The sequence below is a fragment of the Peromyscus maniculatus genome, chromosome 23, assembly GCF_049852395.1.
Source record: "Peromyscus maniculatus bairdii isolate BWxNUB_F1_BW_parent chromosome 23, HU_Pman_BW_mat_3.1, whole genome shotgun sequence".
NCBI lineage: Eukaryota > Metazoa > Chordata > Mammalia > Rodentia > Cricetidae > Peromyscus > Peromyscus maniculatus.
Window position 1 is genome coordinate 60,791,543 of NC_134874.1, and position 17,489 is coordinate 60,809,031.

Here is a 17,489-nt window from a genome sequence, read left to right on the forward strand (position 1 = left end):
AGAGCAGATCCAAGGTGAAGGATTTCTGATGGTTCAGTGGCAGAGGGCCAGGGATGGTCAAGTCTATAGCTGCTGTGCTTCGACCTCCTTCAGTTCATTCTGAGTGGCAAAGAATGCAACAGGATGCACAGAACCACTAATGCAGTATCAGAATGGGATGTTGTTGCACTTTATGTCTGATGTAAATACCAAGGAGGGAAATTTTCCATCCATGTACCCAAGTCAGAGACATTCAGTTCCTTTTAGTCATGGACACAGGTTATGAGGGCTGCAGGCAAAGAGCACTAGGGACTCCTGGACTTCCTTGCATCACATCAGGTATGAGATGACAATTCCAAACCAACATGGCTGGCCTTGCTTATGTCTTTCAGGGCCAGTGGGGCTGCAGTAGGGGATGAGGCATATATCTAGCCATGGTGATTAGAGACAGACACATGGATTATGAGGCCCAGCTTAAGGAGAGCTGCTCTGATCTTTGAGGGCTTCACTGGGTTCCATGCTTTTCCTCTTCCTCAGGCCTCCTCTTGGGACACCACATGATCTTCTTGGCGTATGCCATTCATCTGTACAAATACACTTGTGTTTATGTACCTACAGGGACTGTTAGAAAGGCATCATCCACACCCTTCTTCCTCACTGAGCAAGAGCAGCAGTTGAACCAGGTGGAAAAACTGAAACTTCAGCTACAGATGATGACCAATGACAGGAATAAACTGCGTGAATTCCTGGCCCATTACAACAATGAGTTGAACAACAGGTATTCATCATGTCCTGTTCTCTGGTGACTGTCTTGACCTTACTGTGTCAATTCCAGCAGTCCTTAGGTCACTGGAAGCTGCACCTACAGGGCAATCTGCACAAGCAAATTTTCCTGAATGCATCTGAGAGGCAGAACTGAAGCCTGTAGGAGTGAGATGGGACACAGGTTGTTCTGATTCCTCCTAATGAAAACCAGAGCCTGTGGCCTGAATCACAATCCACAGAGAGGGGCACTAAGGTGTAAGATCACAACATGCATTTCAAGAGACCTTGGCAGGTGTCGGCTTGTAGGAGATGCTGGGTGCTCTGAGTTTAACCTGAGTCTCTGTATTTGACCAGATATTTATTTTTGCTTGTTGCTCTCGGAGCAGATTGAAAGGCCTGGTGATCCTTCTTGCACCATCTGTGTGTGAATGGAAGGCTTGGAGTCCATCCCAGCTCCTCTCTGGTCTTGTTCCTTATACTGTGAGACAATGCCACCCACCTGAATTTCTCTGGCATCTTAATTGTGGATGGGTTTGTGTGCATGTGAATTGCCCTATTAGGGGTCCAAATATCACAAACATGGTAGTCTCAGGTTTTGCGCTTTTCACCTCCCTCTCCCTTGATAAACCATTAGATTGCATTCCTTAATTTAGTCCCCAAAGTTCATTCCCTTTTGTGGACATTGACTCATTCTTGAAACTAAACACCAAAGTCCAACAATCAAAATTCATTACTCAGCTACACTTGCCAACCTGTCCAATCAGATCTCAGCAACTCACCCTAGCACAGACTTAACCTTTCTATTTAAAATCCCACTGCTGAAAAAGCCTGCTGGGTGTTGTCTGCCTTTGCCTGATCCAGAGGCAGGCTCCCAATGCCATGCTTGCCCTGCTGGGGAAATACATCTCTTTGTGCTCAGGATTAGGTCTCAGTGTGTTCTGTACTGTCTCTGAGAGGCTCCCTTAAAGTGTGTGTGTGTGTATGTGTCCCTTCAGATCTTTTGAATTGGATATTGATAGTAGTCCTGAGGATTTGCCTGATTCAAAGATTTCAGGTGATATAAGTGCTGAAAACAGGGAGCTCCACTTTGAGCATCACTGTACTCAGTCTCTGTGCTCACACTGGTGCCACATTGGAATCCCCTTGGGAGTTTATAAAGACATCCTCATAGAGTGCCTCATGCATGGCAATACTGATGATGAATTCTGGGTATCCTTGTAAGGACAAAGCATTTCTGTTCTCACACCAGTTGAAATGTCATCGCAGTTTTCAGGTAGGCCCACAGTGGTGGACCTTCTTAGAGTGCTAGTCTACCTATCCAGGCCTATTGAGGGAGCTCATGGAGCCCTGTCTCCCTCCCTGTTGACACCCAGGCTTTCCTGGCCCTGGAGCAGGGTAGCAAGTCTAATTAATGCACATCATGAATTCCCAGTACATAGCATTCAGGGTGTGACATTCAGTAGGCTAGGGTAGTACAAAATATGACCTTAACTCATGGGGTCCCTGAGGTCTGTGTTCACAGGGTTCTTTGCTCCTGGGGCTATGCCCTACCACAGGCTGAATTCAGAGAATGAGATGCAGAACACAGAGTATAAGAAGGATATGTCAGATGTGAAGAAATTACCCAAGGAATTTAGTGAGGCCTTGTACAAGTGCACAGAGCTGAGTGAGAAGACCAAAATCTACCAGTGAGTGCCTGACTTGGGTGGACTCCAGAACTTGCTAAGGTCTGCTTCTTGTTGTCTGAAGTTTCTCCAGTCCTGCCTGACCCTGCTGCCAGGAGGAATATGTCCCACCTGCCTCCTGAGCAAAATGGTCCCAAATAAAGACACAGAAGCTCACATTACTTACAAACTATATGGCCAATGGCTTAAGTTTCAGGCTAGCTATCTCTATCATCTTAAATTAACCCAATTCTATTCATCTGTGTGTTCCCACATGGCTGCTGAATGCCAGACTGCTGGCATGTTGCTCATTGGGTGGCAGCTGGCATCTCTTCCACCTCTGCCTTTCTTCTCTGTCTCTCTTGGACTTTCATGCCTAGCTCCTTCCTGCCTTGCCATAGGCCAAAGCAGCTTATTTATTAACCAATGGGAGCAATACATATTCACGGCATACAGAAAGACATCCCACAGAATCTTCTTCCCTTCTCCACCTTAAGCCAAAGTGAGGGCTGTGGTTCTAGTCTGTTTACCTTTTAGCAAGCAGCCTGCCTCATTCCTCTTGGACTTGTGCCTCCTAGACTGAGTTCTCCTAAGTGTGAAGAGTCTGAGAACCCCTCCCAATATTTTCCTGTCAGCTTCTGGAACTTCTATACAGAAAACATAGTTTGCACCATGAATGGTTTCTGTGGCTCTGGCAGGAGCTTACATAGCTGTTTTCTATGGGACACATGGATGGAAAGTATTCCTGATGGGTCTTCTGTCGCCCTCAGACCATGTTTTCCCTCTACCTGCTCATGTTTTCCCAATACTGTGAACAGTTAAGTACCAGGGTATGTGTGTGGGAGGCAGCAGATCCAATCTTCTGAGGTACATGGATCCCTTTTGCTGTTAGGGTCTTCAGAAGTAGTGTAAATCTTTCTGGAATTTGACTATTATCTGGCTTCTGCCTGTACCTGAGTGATGCTGCCATGACTAATGAGGGCTCCAGCCCAGGGCTGTTGGGGATGGGTACATAGGACCTTGCAGGAATCATGGTATTGGGAGGCAGGAGTGGCAGATGGAATCTGAGAACATCATTTCTTGTGATATTTCAGCACCCTCTACAGTCAGCACCTGAGTGAACAGACTCAGCTGAAGGAAAAAGTGAGAATCTTGCTAGAGGACAAGAAAAAGCTGCAGGGGGAGCAGATTTTACTAAAAGAGTCCTGTGAGGAGGCAAAGAGGCTCTGTGAAGAGGTCCATGAGAAGATCTATGACCTCTGGACAAGGCAGCTGCAGGTAGGTTGAAGCAGCAGGGCAAACCTGGCCACCTGTCTGACCATACACACACATACACACACTCATGTAACCATCTAATCACTTATCCACCTGACCCATCCTATCCAATAGTTCACTTCTGTGACCATTCACAAGTCTTTCTGGGAGTTAGCCTTTTAGGCAAGCAAACCCTACTGCTTGGCTGGAAGCCGCAGTCCATTGAGGGAGACAGGTCAATCACATACCACTCACCTGTATGTCAGTATGGGAGGAGCCATGCTATAATGGTAGCCACAGAGATCTGAGTGAGTCAGGTCAAGGGTCTGGGTCTCATTTGCTTTTGCAGAGGTCATGTGTGATCAGAGCAGACACAGCATGGAAGGAGAAACGTCCCCTGAAAAAGCAAAATGACCGGGGCTCATAGACATCTTTTTTGGGTGCCATATGGCATTTTACCCTCTTGTTCCCAGACTGCCATGGTGTTCTCTTTACCTGGCCAAGCTCTTGGTTCACAGTAACAGAAATTAAATTAATAGCTTGTCAGTACTGTTTGTTGTGAGTGGCATTGGCCAGTTCTCCCATCCTGGATCTTACATTCAGAAGCTCACTGTGTGACCAGGGATGTGGCAAGGGCTTATGACAGGTGGGGGTCAGGGTGACAGATTTGAGCCAACTGCATCAACATAGCCTGCAGAGACACACCATGCTTCCCCAGGCATTTTTAGTCCAAAATGATACAGAATTGTGGGACTTTCTTATAACAGCTAGTGTGAGGAGTCTAAAACCAACTGGCAATGTCATCCTCATCCAGTGTGATGTCCTCCTCACTGCATTCTGATCACTGATGATTGGAGGGGTGTTTGTCTGTGTGTGAGTATGTCTGTCTGAGGGTGTATATACATCTGTGGGTGTTTTGGAAGGTCTGATGATGACATCGAGTGTCCTCTGTTGCTTTCTCCCCTATTCCCTTCAGCCGGAGTCTCTTACTGAACCTGAAAATTTCTGTTCTGGCTAAGCTGGATAGCCACAGATCTTTGGATCTCCTGTCTCCTCACCATAGAGTGTCCTGTCTTTTTCTGTCTCATTTCATTGCTAAATGGTTCCTTTGTTCAGAAAGAGAACTAATTTGTTGGTTTCTCTTCATTTTTAAATATGTTTATTACTTTGGAATTAATGCGTCTTAATATAAATAACAAAAATCAAACAATGGAGCTACTTTAAAAATAAAAAAGTAGACTTCTTTACTTTCACAGTGTAGAGGTAACTTTCCAGGAAAGGTCTGTTTTGTCTACTGGCTTCACAACATGTAGCCTGATATTTGAAGCTCACTCTTAGGACAGAGTACAACTCATAGTTGTATAGAGTGCTGCGTTTTAGAAATGTGCTGTGGATGACCTAAATAACCTTCCACTGAATGGCCTGGGACTGTTTTCATATAATGTGCACTGTAATCTGGTCAAAAGTTGTTGGATAATGCCAATGGGTGACTTCTAGTCTCTAGTGATGTCGATGTCTTCTGTGGAGGAGTCGGGGTAAGTTTAGTGAGGAGACTATGATGGTTCAACTTAAAACTATCGGGAGGCTTCATGTCCCACCCTCTTCCCCCAGCACTTGGTTTTGTGTGGTCCAACTCAGTTGTGCAGAGGTTGTTACTTATCTGTACAATCAGTGAGTCTGGTGTTAAGAACTTCCCTGGGAAGGGAAATAAGTTCAGGCTAGGACAGAAGAGCTTTGCTGGGTCTAAGAGGCTTGTAGACAGTAGGGAGGACCCACTACCTCCCCCTGGAGTATAAAAAGGTGCTGCAACATTCTAGCCTTGTATCTTACCTTTCTGGATTCAAGAAAGGTTTGTGTGAGTGTGTGTGTGTGTGTGTGTGTGTGTGTGTGTGTGTGTGTGTTGTTGTTGTTGTTGTTGTTGTTGTTGCTTTTATGTGTATCTTTGAGGAATGAGAATGTGTGTTTGAGCCTCTGTGGGTATGTTCACTCTCTCACGGAACAATGGAACATCTTTAAGAATGATGGAGATGGATTTCAATGAGAAAGTACTGTGCCTAATCTGGTTAGTACCACTTTGCCTCCATCAAAGGACAGATGTTGTTGCACATCCTTCTTCATGTACACACAGCTAACTACAACCAAAGGCCACATAACTGATGCAAGCTAAAAGTTCTTCAGGTATTTGTAGAGGCAGAATTATTTATCTGCAAAGAAATCCTCTGGAGAAAAACAAAGTAATGGGGTCCATGAAGGTGAGAGAGAGGCTAATGAGAGGCAGGAAAGGCCGGAAAGGTTTGTGTCCCTCTCTGCTCTGGGTGAAAGGAGGCTGGTGACTGATGACTTCCCTGCATCCTGTTTTGTTCTTTTCCTCATTGCTTGCTGCCATTTTCCATTCACCTTTGCCCTACTTTTGTTCAGCTAACCTTGCCCTTGGAGCTGGCCTGGACTTGATTCTCAGAGAAATTCTGAACTGCAGAGGTGCTTGTGGCTGCATCCCAGCCCAGCAGAAGTCCCACACCTATGCTGAGGTGTGAGAAGAGGTTGTCTTAGGGTACCGCTTAGGCTCATCATACTCTCAAGTACCCACTCCATGTTGTGTCTGCAGCACTCAGAAACTGCTTTTATTCCAAACTTCTTCATAATGAGTTAAATTCAGCCTGATGGAGAGTTGGGAGAAATGAGAACTCTCAGACATTGCTAGTAGTGTAAAATGGTGCAGCCCTGTGAGAAGGCATGTGCAATTATTCAGAAAGTGGAACTACAGACTTCAGGTGGAGCATTGATTCCAGAAGGGAAAGTGGTGTCCACAGAGAATAGGGGACAACAGGGATACAGCAGGACTCATCAGAACAGCCCAACTAGAAACTCTTCAGATACCCATTACTGATGAGTGCAAACATATAATGTGGTCCATGGGATATTGTGAAGTATGGAATAATATATGCAGTCATTTGGCCGTGAGTTAGTCAACCTTCTGTTACTCAAACAAATCCCTGACACAATCAGCTTACTTGGAGGAAAGTTTAATATAGACTCCGGATTGTAGAGATTTTCTAGTTTTCTGAGCTCATTCCTTTGGGCCTAAATGGAGGCAACCTGTGGTATAGAGAGCTTCTTTAGGAGGAAGCTGCCCTCCTTGGAGGCCCTGGGAAGCACTGAGTGAGAGCAAGGGGCTGGTCCACTGCCATCCAGTGGTCCTGTGCTGGGGAACTAAGCCTTCAATGCACAGACTGGGGAACTTGCTGATAGAGCTTAGATTACAGATCCAGGAACACTGGTGTTCACATGTCTGTGTACAGGTTTTCAAGGCAAGCACTGCATTGACTTATCTACCCACTGAGTTCTTCTCCCAGGTCACCAGGCATGCACATGTTATACAGACACACAAGCAGGCTATACATCTGCACATATAAACTAAAAATAAAATGAAAAATTATCAAAACTGAGTAAAAGCACACAATATTCTCCACATCCCTGTGCTCAGAGCATCCTCTGTTTCCTGCCTCCAGGCAGGAATATGGGTAGAGAGGGTGTAGGTTAATGAAAGGTAAATTTGTTCTCCATAGTATCCCAGGTGATCTCTTCTTACATAAGAGTTATCTGGAAAACTAAGTGTGGATGGAATGTAGTGTGCTTGTATGTGTGCATCCATATACATGTGTGTGCTAGAGAGAAAGAGAGAGAGAGAGAGAGAGAGGGAGAGAGAGAGAGAGGGAGGGAGAGAGAGAGAGAGAGAGAGAGAGAGAGAGAGAGAGAGAGAGAGAGAGAGAGAGAGAATGCATGTTTATGTACATGGTTAGGACAACCTCACCTAAAAACACAATCTTCCAATGAACAGGAACTTCAAAGTCTTGAGGAAAATATTCAGTCCCTGCTGAAGCAGAAGGTGTTGTTCACCCGGCAAAGGGACTTGGCAGTAAAGTTGCAGCATCACTTCACTGTGTCCCAGATGAGGTAGGAGCCCAGGCTTCCAGAAGCAGGTGGATCCAAGTGGGTCTGCTGTACCTGGATCTCTGTCCTCTTTGAGTTTTGTCAATTGGCAAAGCTGCCAGCCATGGGCAGGGAAAGAACGCCTCAGAGTGTTGTTGCTGACTCAGTCAACAGGAAGCAATATGCTCTCTCCTTGGTCTCATGGGGACTGTGCCCTTCTTCCTTTTTGAGAACTCTTGTATGCTCTAGTCTCTCACCTCTTAGATTAGATCTCCCCACAAATATTCCCATAGCAGCCAGAAACGTGGAAAGGAGGATCATTGATCATGAAGGAAAGTGTGTCCCCTGCATCTTTTCCATCAGGAACATCACGTTTAGAGAGAAGTGTCCACCTTTTGCAAATTTGCATAAAGCATACTCCTGCTGATTGCAGGCTCTCTGCAGTGTTTATCAGTTTCTCATGAGAAGATTTACTCTTGGTCATAAACAGAGTAGGAGCTGACAATTTAGTTAATCCCATGCAGGGTTCTAAACTGTAGGAATAACCAGAGCCTTCTCTGCATTGCTGTGTAGGCTCCACTAGAGGGCAGGCATAGAGTTTTCCAGGAGGTTCACATTCACCTGGTATCTAATCAAGGCCAGGGATACCTTTCCTGAACTGTGCCTAAGACTTTAACATACTGATATTTCTCCAAAATGATGTCTTTGGACTGTTGGAGGAATATGCTGTTTTTTTTTCTAAGCCAGCACAGTATGTACTTACCAGTTCAACTTCTACCAGTTTTTAAAAGCTGAGAAAAAAATCCTGCCCAGGTGCTCTGTGACCCTTTTCCCTTAGGGAAGCAAGGAATGAACTCAGGTGAAAGGTAATGCTCGATTGTCTAGCTGAGTAGAGCTGGTGGGGGATCAAAAGCTGACATGGTAGGTCCCCACCAGGCTTGTGCCCCAGCTGCCTTCCTCCCCTAGGTTTGAAAACATCCAGCAGGAACTGGAGCAGACCACAGCCCAGGAAGAGAGCCTCCTGCAGAAGGAGCTGCTGGTACAGAAACACTATGTTCCAGGCAAGTAAGCCACCGTTGAGGCCCATCGCCAGCAGCCAGGGTATTCATGGGGCATGTTTTCTTCCTTAACTTTTGATTACTAGGGATAAATAGGCCCTGATTTTTCTTGACAGTGGCACAGCAAAACTGTTTCTGAATATTTTCTTTGCTAATTTTCCCTAATAGCATGTCTTCAGAAAACTGAGAAGGCTGGAAGAAGCCAGAGACACCTTGAAGGCATGATATTCTACACTCCAGGTTCACGGCCTCCTCAGAAAATGCCACCTCTTTTCAGCTGTGAACTCACTAGTGAGGCAAATATCAACCTACCATCAGGTAATCCAGCAACAATCCGATCCACATCTGTGGCTCACAATTCCCAGAGAAAAGATTGTATCACAAATAGTCTGAGATTAGAGGACACAACACAAATTACTAAGAACCCTGACATCCATCAGCACGTGGCCCCAGTGAGGGGCAAAACAAAATGAAGAGGACATGTGGGTGAGCAAGAGTTCTTCTGTCAGCTTCCTATCAAGGGCTTTGACAAGATGACTCCATATGTGATGGGAAATCCGACAAGGAAGACTGTGTTAACATCACACTGCCATCCAGACAGACCACACCCAAAAGCATAAGATTCTCTCCAGTGCAGTGCTGAAGCTGACTTGAGCAAGCTGACTTGAAGCCATGTCATGTGCAAGTTTTGGTGAAGATTATTCACTGCAGAGAATAAGACAGCCTCATTTGCTCTCCCATAGTGAAATTCCAAGTGATCTTGAAATTTGCTTATTTTTTTTGTTTATATGTTGGGATATTTATGCTTTGGATTTTGGTGTTCTTCATTTTGGTTTAAGATTTTGTTAATTTTTGTTATTTCTTATATTCTTGTCATTGTTTTAATAGTTTGCTAAGGCTATACATTATATATAAGGACTGCTGTTGTGAAAGCCCCCATTGAGTAAAATGAATGTGTTTTATGAATAAAATGCAATTTGAAACTTCATTCTGAGACTCTTCTTTAGGCAGGTGAGGTTTCACACTCCTGTAAACCCTGAACTCACAGGCTGGGATGTATCTCAGTAAGTTCCAGGAATCTTGAGCTGCGCAAGGATTTCCCAGCCATGGGACTCAGTGCTATTGTCGGGCCCAAACTACTCTAAAAATGCTATACCTGTCTGGTACATTGATCAGGGTTTTATGGGGTAACATCTTACAGAATGAAATCTATATATACAAAAGGCTATATTTTAGAATGACTTAGAGGCTGTGGTCCAGCTAATTGAACATTGGCTGGCTATACTGGCAAAATCCCTGAATCCAGTTGTTGCTCAATCCACTATGCTTGATGTCTCAGCCCATCAGCAGTATAGTCTGGAATCCCAAGGAAGTTGGCTCCAATGCCAGTGAAGGCATGGAATTGCTAGCAAGGTGAGAGCAAGCAGCTAAAGAGCAAAACTCCCTTCTTCAATTTCTTTATATGGGCTTCCAGCACAAGGCCTGGCTGAGATTACAAGTGGGCTTTTGGGTTCAAAATATCTGAGTTATAGGTGTTTCTTTCTTCATCAATATCCAGATTAATAGAATGTCTTTCTAATGCAAAGATCAGGATTACATGTGGATCTTCTCTCTTCAAATTAAGCAAAAATACCTCACAGGCATGCCCCTCCATTTTGGGGTTTTAATGAATTTCAGATGTAATAAATTTGACAAACAAAAATAGCTCTCACAGTTGCACCCTTATCAACTTGACACACAATTATATCTTTGGATGTCATGATTAATTTCCAAATGTAAAACAATAACCAGGTCTTAATATTGCCTAAACAAGATATAATTACTCCAAGTACAACACGAACCCATTATGTATTAGACCAGCTCAAAATTATGCCTAACATGATTTAATTATCCACTGTAGTTGGAGTTTTCCTGTGTCCACCCAGCTCCTTCAGCAGCTCAGACCCAAGTAAACACAGAGAGACTTATATTACTTATAAACTGTATGGCCACGGCAGGCTTCTTACTATCTTGTTCTTATATCTTAAATTAACCCATTTCTATTAATCTGTAAGTTGCCATGTGACTTTTGACTTACTGGTACTTTACATCTTACTTCTTATAGTGGCAGGGGTTTCTCCTGACTCAGCCTTCCACTCCCAGCATTCTCCTCTCTGCTTATCCTGCCAATACTATACTTCCTGCCTGGCTACTGTCCAATCAGTGTTTATTTATCAATCACTCAGAGCAACACATTTACAGCATACAGAAAGACATCCCCAGCAATCCCTATACAACTACAAACACATTATAAAGTTAAAATAAGTGGCAATATCTCTGGAGGGACATTCTTTTAGTATCTCAAATTTAAATATGATAATAATCAATATTCTCCCACTTTTGGAATAAATTTGGTTTTATTTATTTGTTTATTTTTGTTTTTACATCCTAACCAAAATTTCCCCTCCATCCTCTCCTCTCAGTCCTTCCCCAACCTCCACTCCTCCTGCTCCCCATCCATTCCTCCTTCTCTTTTTTCTCTTCAGAAATGGGCAGACCTCCTGTGCATATCTGCCTGCCACGTTATATCAAGTTGTGGTGAGACTAGGCATGACTTCTTACATTAAGGCTGGACACAGCAATTCAGTAGGAGTCCTGCTCCCACCGTTAGGAGTCTCACAAGAAGATCAAGTTAAACAACTGTAAAATACATGCAGAGGACATAGGTCAGTCCCATGCATGCTCCCAGGTTGGTAGTTCAGTCTCTGAGTCACTATGAGCCTACGTTAGTTAGTTCTGTGGGATGATTGTGGGGCTCCTGACCCCACTAGCTCCTATAAATATTTAATTGTTTATTCATTATTTTATGTTCATTGATGTTTTGCCTTTATGTATGCCTGTGTGAGAGTGTCAACTCCTCTGTTCCTGGAGTTACAAAGAGTTGTGAGCTGCATGAGATTTTTTTCGTTATTTGAGAAATTAATTATATCATATGATAAGTGTATAGAAATCTTCTGATTGGTATTTAAAATAATAACATCTTACATCTATATAATAGAGAGAGAATGAACATAGAATACACGCCATGCCATTCTGTCATTCTGTTCATATGGATGTCAATGAACAAATTAGGAGGAGTCAGCTCTTTCCTTCCACCCACCTAGCCATCCCATTGGCCCTTCCCTGGTACTTTTCATGATCAACTCGTGGCTTTCTGCCTTAGAGGGTTTCCTTGTGGTTCTGAAAGTTAGAGACTATTTTAATATTAAAGGGCATTGTGAAAAATTTGTGCAGAATTTTGTTTCAAATGAATGATACTGTTAATAAACATAATAGTCACTCAGAGTTGAAGGCAGAAAAGAGCTGACACATCAAGCTTGCCACTCGGAAATTTCTGCTGCCTCCTTGGCTGGCGTCTGGGAGTTGGGATTTCAGTTTATCTTTATATTTATATACACATGTATATGCAGTTAGATATGGTTGTACATATTAGGTATATCATATAGATACTTATAAAAATATGCACATAACTATACTCATATTTCTGCATAAAATATGCATACCATACACATGCATACCAATGCCACAAAGGTTGCTTGTTTATATTTAATTTCTTGTTATGCCAATTTATTGTACATCTAATTGGAATTCAAAGTATAATTCTGTGTGTGTGTGTGTGTCTGTGTGTGTGTGCATGCAAAGGTGTAGACACATACATGTTTTTAAATGTATGAATGTGGGCACATATTTGTGTGTGTTGTATGGAAACAAGCATGGAGTATTGTGGCATAACACTGATGGTGCTTTCATCCTTTACAATGGGGTAGTAGCACTGTTACAGTGGGGTGGGGCATGCTTGATCATGCTTCACTCTGTGCATGGAACTTCCATGCTTATAGAGCACTGATGTTCTCTACCATGTTACTAAAAATGTGTCGATGTTTCAGGATCTTTCTTAGATGGATATCTACAATCTATGTCACATGTTAAGTCCCTCAGATAACATTTGACACCAAGTACAGATAAGTTTTCAGTCTCTCCGTCCTCTTCCACTGCACATTTTATGGGAAATCACCCCCATCAAGTAAGTCTAACTGTGCTTACTGGCTATCCAGAACTTGGTGAAGAGCAGGAAATTGTGGGTTCCCAGGATCCAATGATGCTGACAGGAAGACTTGCAGGTGGGCTGTTCCTACTGAAACTGTTGCCACAGGCATCCAGGCTGAGACAGCAAAGGGGCATGCCTGCTGGGCAACTGTATAACTTCTCTTCTTCCAGATTCTGCTGATGCAGACAGGAAAAGTATTTCAAGCTCTGTGATTAGATAGCTGGTTTAATTGAGGCCACCCTCCCTAAATCCTGTTTGGCTTTGAGGGTAGCAAAATGCTAACACTTCATTTAGAAATCACAGGAAGAATCTCCCCACAGTTTTTCTTTTATAACTGAGATTTGATTGGTTGAGGACCAGCAGAAAAAGATGTTAACTCAGTTTTGTTCTTTTTCTTTTTGCATGCCACAGTTCTTAAGTGTAGGTTTCCATCTGCAATAAGATAGAGGAATGGAACACTGTGATACCTTGACTAACTCCACAGATCTCTAAGATGCCTCCTTCCCACTATCCTTCAAATGTCATGTTAGGGCAGGAAAAAAGCATCCATGGGAAAGAAGAATAAAAAGGAAACCCAACAATAAGGACCCTGAATTAGAAGGAGTTGCTGGAAATCTGAGACCAGCCTTGAGGGATAAACTTTCAGGGAAGGAGAGAGGCATGAGGCAAAGGACAGTGGGAGACTGGGAAGTGGTCTTCTCAGAGGGGGATATGTCCATTATTTTCTACTCATTTTCTCCACTTGTGTTTGCTAGAAAAGGTGACAACAGCTGAGGCAGAGAAAGCACCTGTCCCAGGACTCCACTTTCCAAATGGGACAGGATAAACTGCTGTTACACTGCTATCCAGTGAGTGACAGCCTCAGAAGTCATCAAATACCATGATGAGAGGAGGTAGGGAAAACCTCATGGCTTTCTGCTTTCTGGTCAATCCCACTTCAAGGTGTGTTTAATGATGGTGAAGGGACAGGCTGGGCAAATTTCAAACAGCTCTGTTCCCCAAGCTGCAGGTCCTGCAGATGGCACAATACAAGCCTCATGATGAGAGACTCTTGATGATAAACTGAGCATCAGAAATGACAGACCAATATTTGAACCGTGTACATATGGACTGAGTCTGACCTTTCCCCAATGACCTTCCTCTTCTCAGCAATGAAGTTCTGTAGTAGGAAATGATGATTGGATGGGAAATTGTCCCCACGCAATGATGATAACTGAAGCCTTCGGGCACCTTCCCTAATTACCAGTCCAAAGACATCTGCATAGCTTCACCACCTATGTGCTTCCCTGAGCAGAGTGTGGCCTAGCCTCTGTGACACTACACAAGGAATCATTGTCATGGTTACATGTGTGCCCTTGACAGGTTGGCAGCTCACTCTATTAAAGTTGGCTGTGATTCACAACAATAATAACACGAGCAGGGATCAATTTCTACTAAGTCAGTGCAGACATTCTTTGTGGGAAGACCTGATCTCACATCAGTGTATGGACATGACAAGGAGCTTTCTTGAAAGAGATCACAAAGGCATGGTTCATTGTTCCAGGGATTTTCAAGGTAGAAGACAAATGACATTTTGAGAAGTGTTTCCATAGCAACGACCAGAGGAACACCCTCATAGTGCATGCCATGAATGACATACAGGAGAGGACACCATGCCCACACTGCATAAGAGGCCCCATGAAGATCTGTACAACCCTCATGTGCCTATCAAGGCAGCCTCTAAATCAATGGAGGACCAGCCTCTGTTGTTATATTAACTCCCTGTGATATCCCTTCATGGGAGCAGATCACAGAAGGAAAGGCAGCAGGGACCTTGTTGGGACTCTATTTTGTTATCTTTATTGAGAAGCAACAATTTTCCACATGAGCTCATGGTGCCTCTTTACCATGGCCACAGTCACCAATGCAACAGCAAGGACTCTCCCAAGCACCACTGTCTCTTTCCACTTCCCCTTTCTATTTGTGTAATATGTAGTTTATTTCATCTGGAGTCTGTGCTTTGTGTTGGTGCCTGTGCCCATTTCCCTTAGAAAGAGCCAATGTTCCTCAGAATATACTTGAGATGTAAGAGAAGCACAATAAATACAGTCCTCTATCAATATCCACATGTTATTTTTATTCAGAATGGCTGAGCATAATCCAAGGCTAATTACAAATACAAAGTAGCTTCAGTCAAACCTCCACTCAAAAGTATCCGCTGCTTCAACCCTGAAGAGAAACAGGTACCAACAGTGCCAGAATATCAATATAACCAGGCTTAACTCGAACACAAAAACTGCCTGGACACAGCCACACCCTAGGCCAACATGGCCCCTGAAAAGGCCCATGCTAAGCACCTAAAGTGAAAGTAGACCAGGATTAACCATTAAACCATGATGTCAAGACAGAAGTATTCCAAGGCCTAAGAATGAACCTGATGAAGACCAAAAATAATGCCTACATTAGCAATGGCTTCCCTCACCCAGAAAGGCCAGGGACCAACCCTAGGAATGGAAAGGCCAAACCTGACCTAAAAGAGGCCTTCACCAAATCTTGAAGCTGCATAAGGAAAAACAGAGGTATCCCTGGGCCAGTCCATTAAATGGAAGAGCCAAGGGCAAAGGAGAACGAAAAGTAACAAAACGAAATGAAACAAAAAGAAAAGAAAAGAACACCCATGCCTAACCTTGACTCTGAAGAAGGCTGACCCCAACCAAGAGGGAGATGAGTCATATGCTATCCCTCAGAAGAAAAAGACCTGGCTCAAAGAAAGAAAAGGAGAGTATCCATGCCCCAACTTTACCTGGACTGAAGCCAGGGCCCTCACCAAGATGAGAATTTGGCCTCAGCATACCTCTGACCCTGAAGAAGACTGGGCCAAACTAAGAAAGGACCTGGGCCCAGACCAATCCCTCAAATGAAAGAGGCGGGGAGGGGGAAGGCAAAGCAGGAAAAGGAGAATGCAAGAGTGCTAACACTTACCCTGACAAAAGCATGAACCAAAACAGGGAGAGAGGATCACCTGGGACATTCTCCAAGGACCAAATGAAGAAGCAGGTCTGGGGTTAATATTGACTGGGAAAAATTAGGAGCTCATACAAAACTCACAGAACAAGCCAGGCAAAATCAAAAGTGGAAATGTTACAGGCCAACAATAGACCTTCATGAAGGTCAACCACAAACTCTTAAATCAATGGAGCTCCTGCCAACCCAATGAGAGATACGTGGTCAGACTTAATGTTGACCCTAGGAAGCACAGTTTGAAGAGACAATTTAAATGGAACCTGCTCCAACCACAATGGAGAACTCTTCCTAGGCCAAACCCTGATATCAAGTAGCCAAGGACCAAGCCCTGTGTGAAAAGAGTCCAGGCAATCCAAGAGAAGAAACATCCTGACCCTAAACTGCTATCAGTGGAAACCTGCAGCCTACTGAGGAAGAATTAAACTCAGAATCCCTGAACTTTAAGGATGTGTGGGCAGAAGATTCTCTTATTCATCCAACACCCTAAACAAAAGGGAACCAGAAACACCTCAATTATTGTCAATTGAGCTGATGGCTCCCTTACAGATGAAAGCAAATGGACATCATTAACATATTTGGTAGTTAGAGGGAACCTTGAGGCACACTTATCCCAGACCTCAATTTCACGCGATGTTTTACAGCCAATCAAGGCCTCAAAAGATACACACAGAAGAATGTTTATTGAAGGTCTTAGAGTCACAGACTTCATGTACAGATATAAGTTGACATCCTGAGTACCAACTGTGTGGATCACATACATTCCATTTACACTTATCATCCTCAGTACATGCAAACCAGGATGTGCCACTCACCATGATCCAAGCTCTCATCTGAGTAACCAATGAATATGAACATAGCATAATATGAATGGTGTTATACTGCATGATGTATTGGTCTGATAAAACTCCAAATCTTGACTTCAGCTGATATTTTTAGGAACAAACAAGTCTGAAAAGTAACATAGGAATAACCCTTCCTACCAAGAAGCCCGGATTAACCCAAAATCTGCTTCACTAATTCTTTTCTACTTCTTTTAACAGAAACATGGTCCATAATGTTCCTCTTTTCTTATAAGATTTCAGAGAGATGAACTTAATATAAAATATTATGGCAATTGTGGAAATGATTTCTCAAAGAAGGATCCCATTGTATTAGTTTTTAAATTCCCAGGATGATGTGTAATGCCAATCACCAAAGCATTAACAAATACAGACTTTTCCCACATATTGTCAGAGTTCCTCCCATATTTAAATTTTCTTATTCTGACTTTTCTTGGTTAACATTCTGGAGTGACCCACCTCATACTCACTTCTCAACTGCAGGCACTTCCACATTTCATTTCATCAACTTGCTGCATCTCCTCCTTTCTTAAAGAATTCCAGACTATTCCGGGCGGTGGTGGCGCACGCCTTTAATCCCAGCACTCGGGAGGCAGAGCCAGGCGGATCTCTGTGAGTTTAAGGCCAGCCTGGGCTACCAATTGAGTTCCAGGAAAAGGTGCAAAGCTACACAGAGAAACCCTGTCTCAAAAACCAAAAAAAAAAAAGAATTCCAGACTAATCATTGAGTGGGGTGTCCTTGTGCTGGTGATCTCAATGCTAGCAACCCCCCTACTAAGTCTGTTGTCTTTATAAAAATAACATCCCCCAAAGACAAACACAATCAGTCCAACACATTCTAGGGAAATCTATGAGATGGTAGTCTTAAGTCCTCCATTTCCCTCTGACTTTTCTCTAAAGTATGTCCTTA

At 43.5% G+C, this 17,489-nt stretch overlaps 1 protein-coding gene and 1 pseudogene across 2 annotated transcripts in view; one reads left to right on the forward strand and one right to left on the reverse strand.

Moving 5' to 3' along the window:
- The window catches only part of LOC121826294 (cytochrome P450 3A25-like), a 127,111-nt pseudogene that overhangs the window by 54,097 nt on the left and 55,525 nt on the right, over positions 1-17,489 (reverse strand). The window lies entirely within an intron of this gene.
- On the forward strand, positions 1,924-8,661 carry LOC143270448 (disks large homolog 5-like). Its single transcript, XM_076560380.1, has 4 exons — positions 1,924-1,961; positions 3,503-3,686; positions 7,501-7,616; positions 8,559-8,661. Exons 1-4 carry the CDS (start codon positions 1,924-1,926, stop codon positions 8,659-8,661), a joined length of 441 nt encoding a protein of 146 aa, XP_076416495.1.

What these genes read in the sequence shown, in the direction of transcription:
- LOC143270448 (XM_076560380.1), top strand. Translation starts at nt 1,924, where the DNA reads ATGCATGGCAATACTGATGATGAATTCTGGGTATCCTT. An exon ending in GATGAATTCTGGGTATCCTT is followed by an intron (nt 1,962 to 3,502) that starts GTAAGGACAAAG and finishes GTGATATTTCAG; the next exon opens with CACCCTCTACAGTCAGCACC. An exon ending in TCTGGACAAGGCAGCTGCAG is followed by an intron (nt 3,687 to 7,500) that starts GTAGGTTGAAGC and finishes TCCAATGAACAG; the next exon opens with GAACTTCAAAGTCTTGAGGA.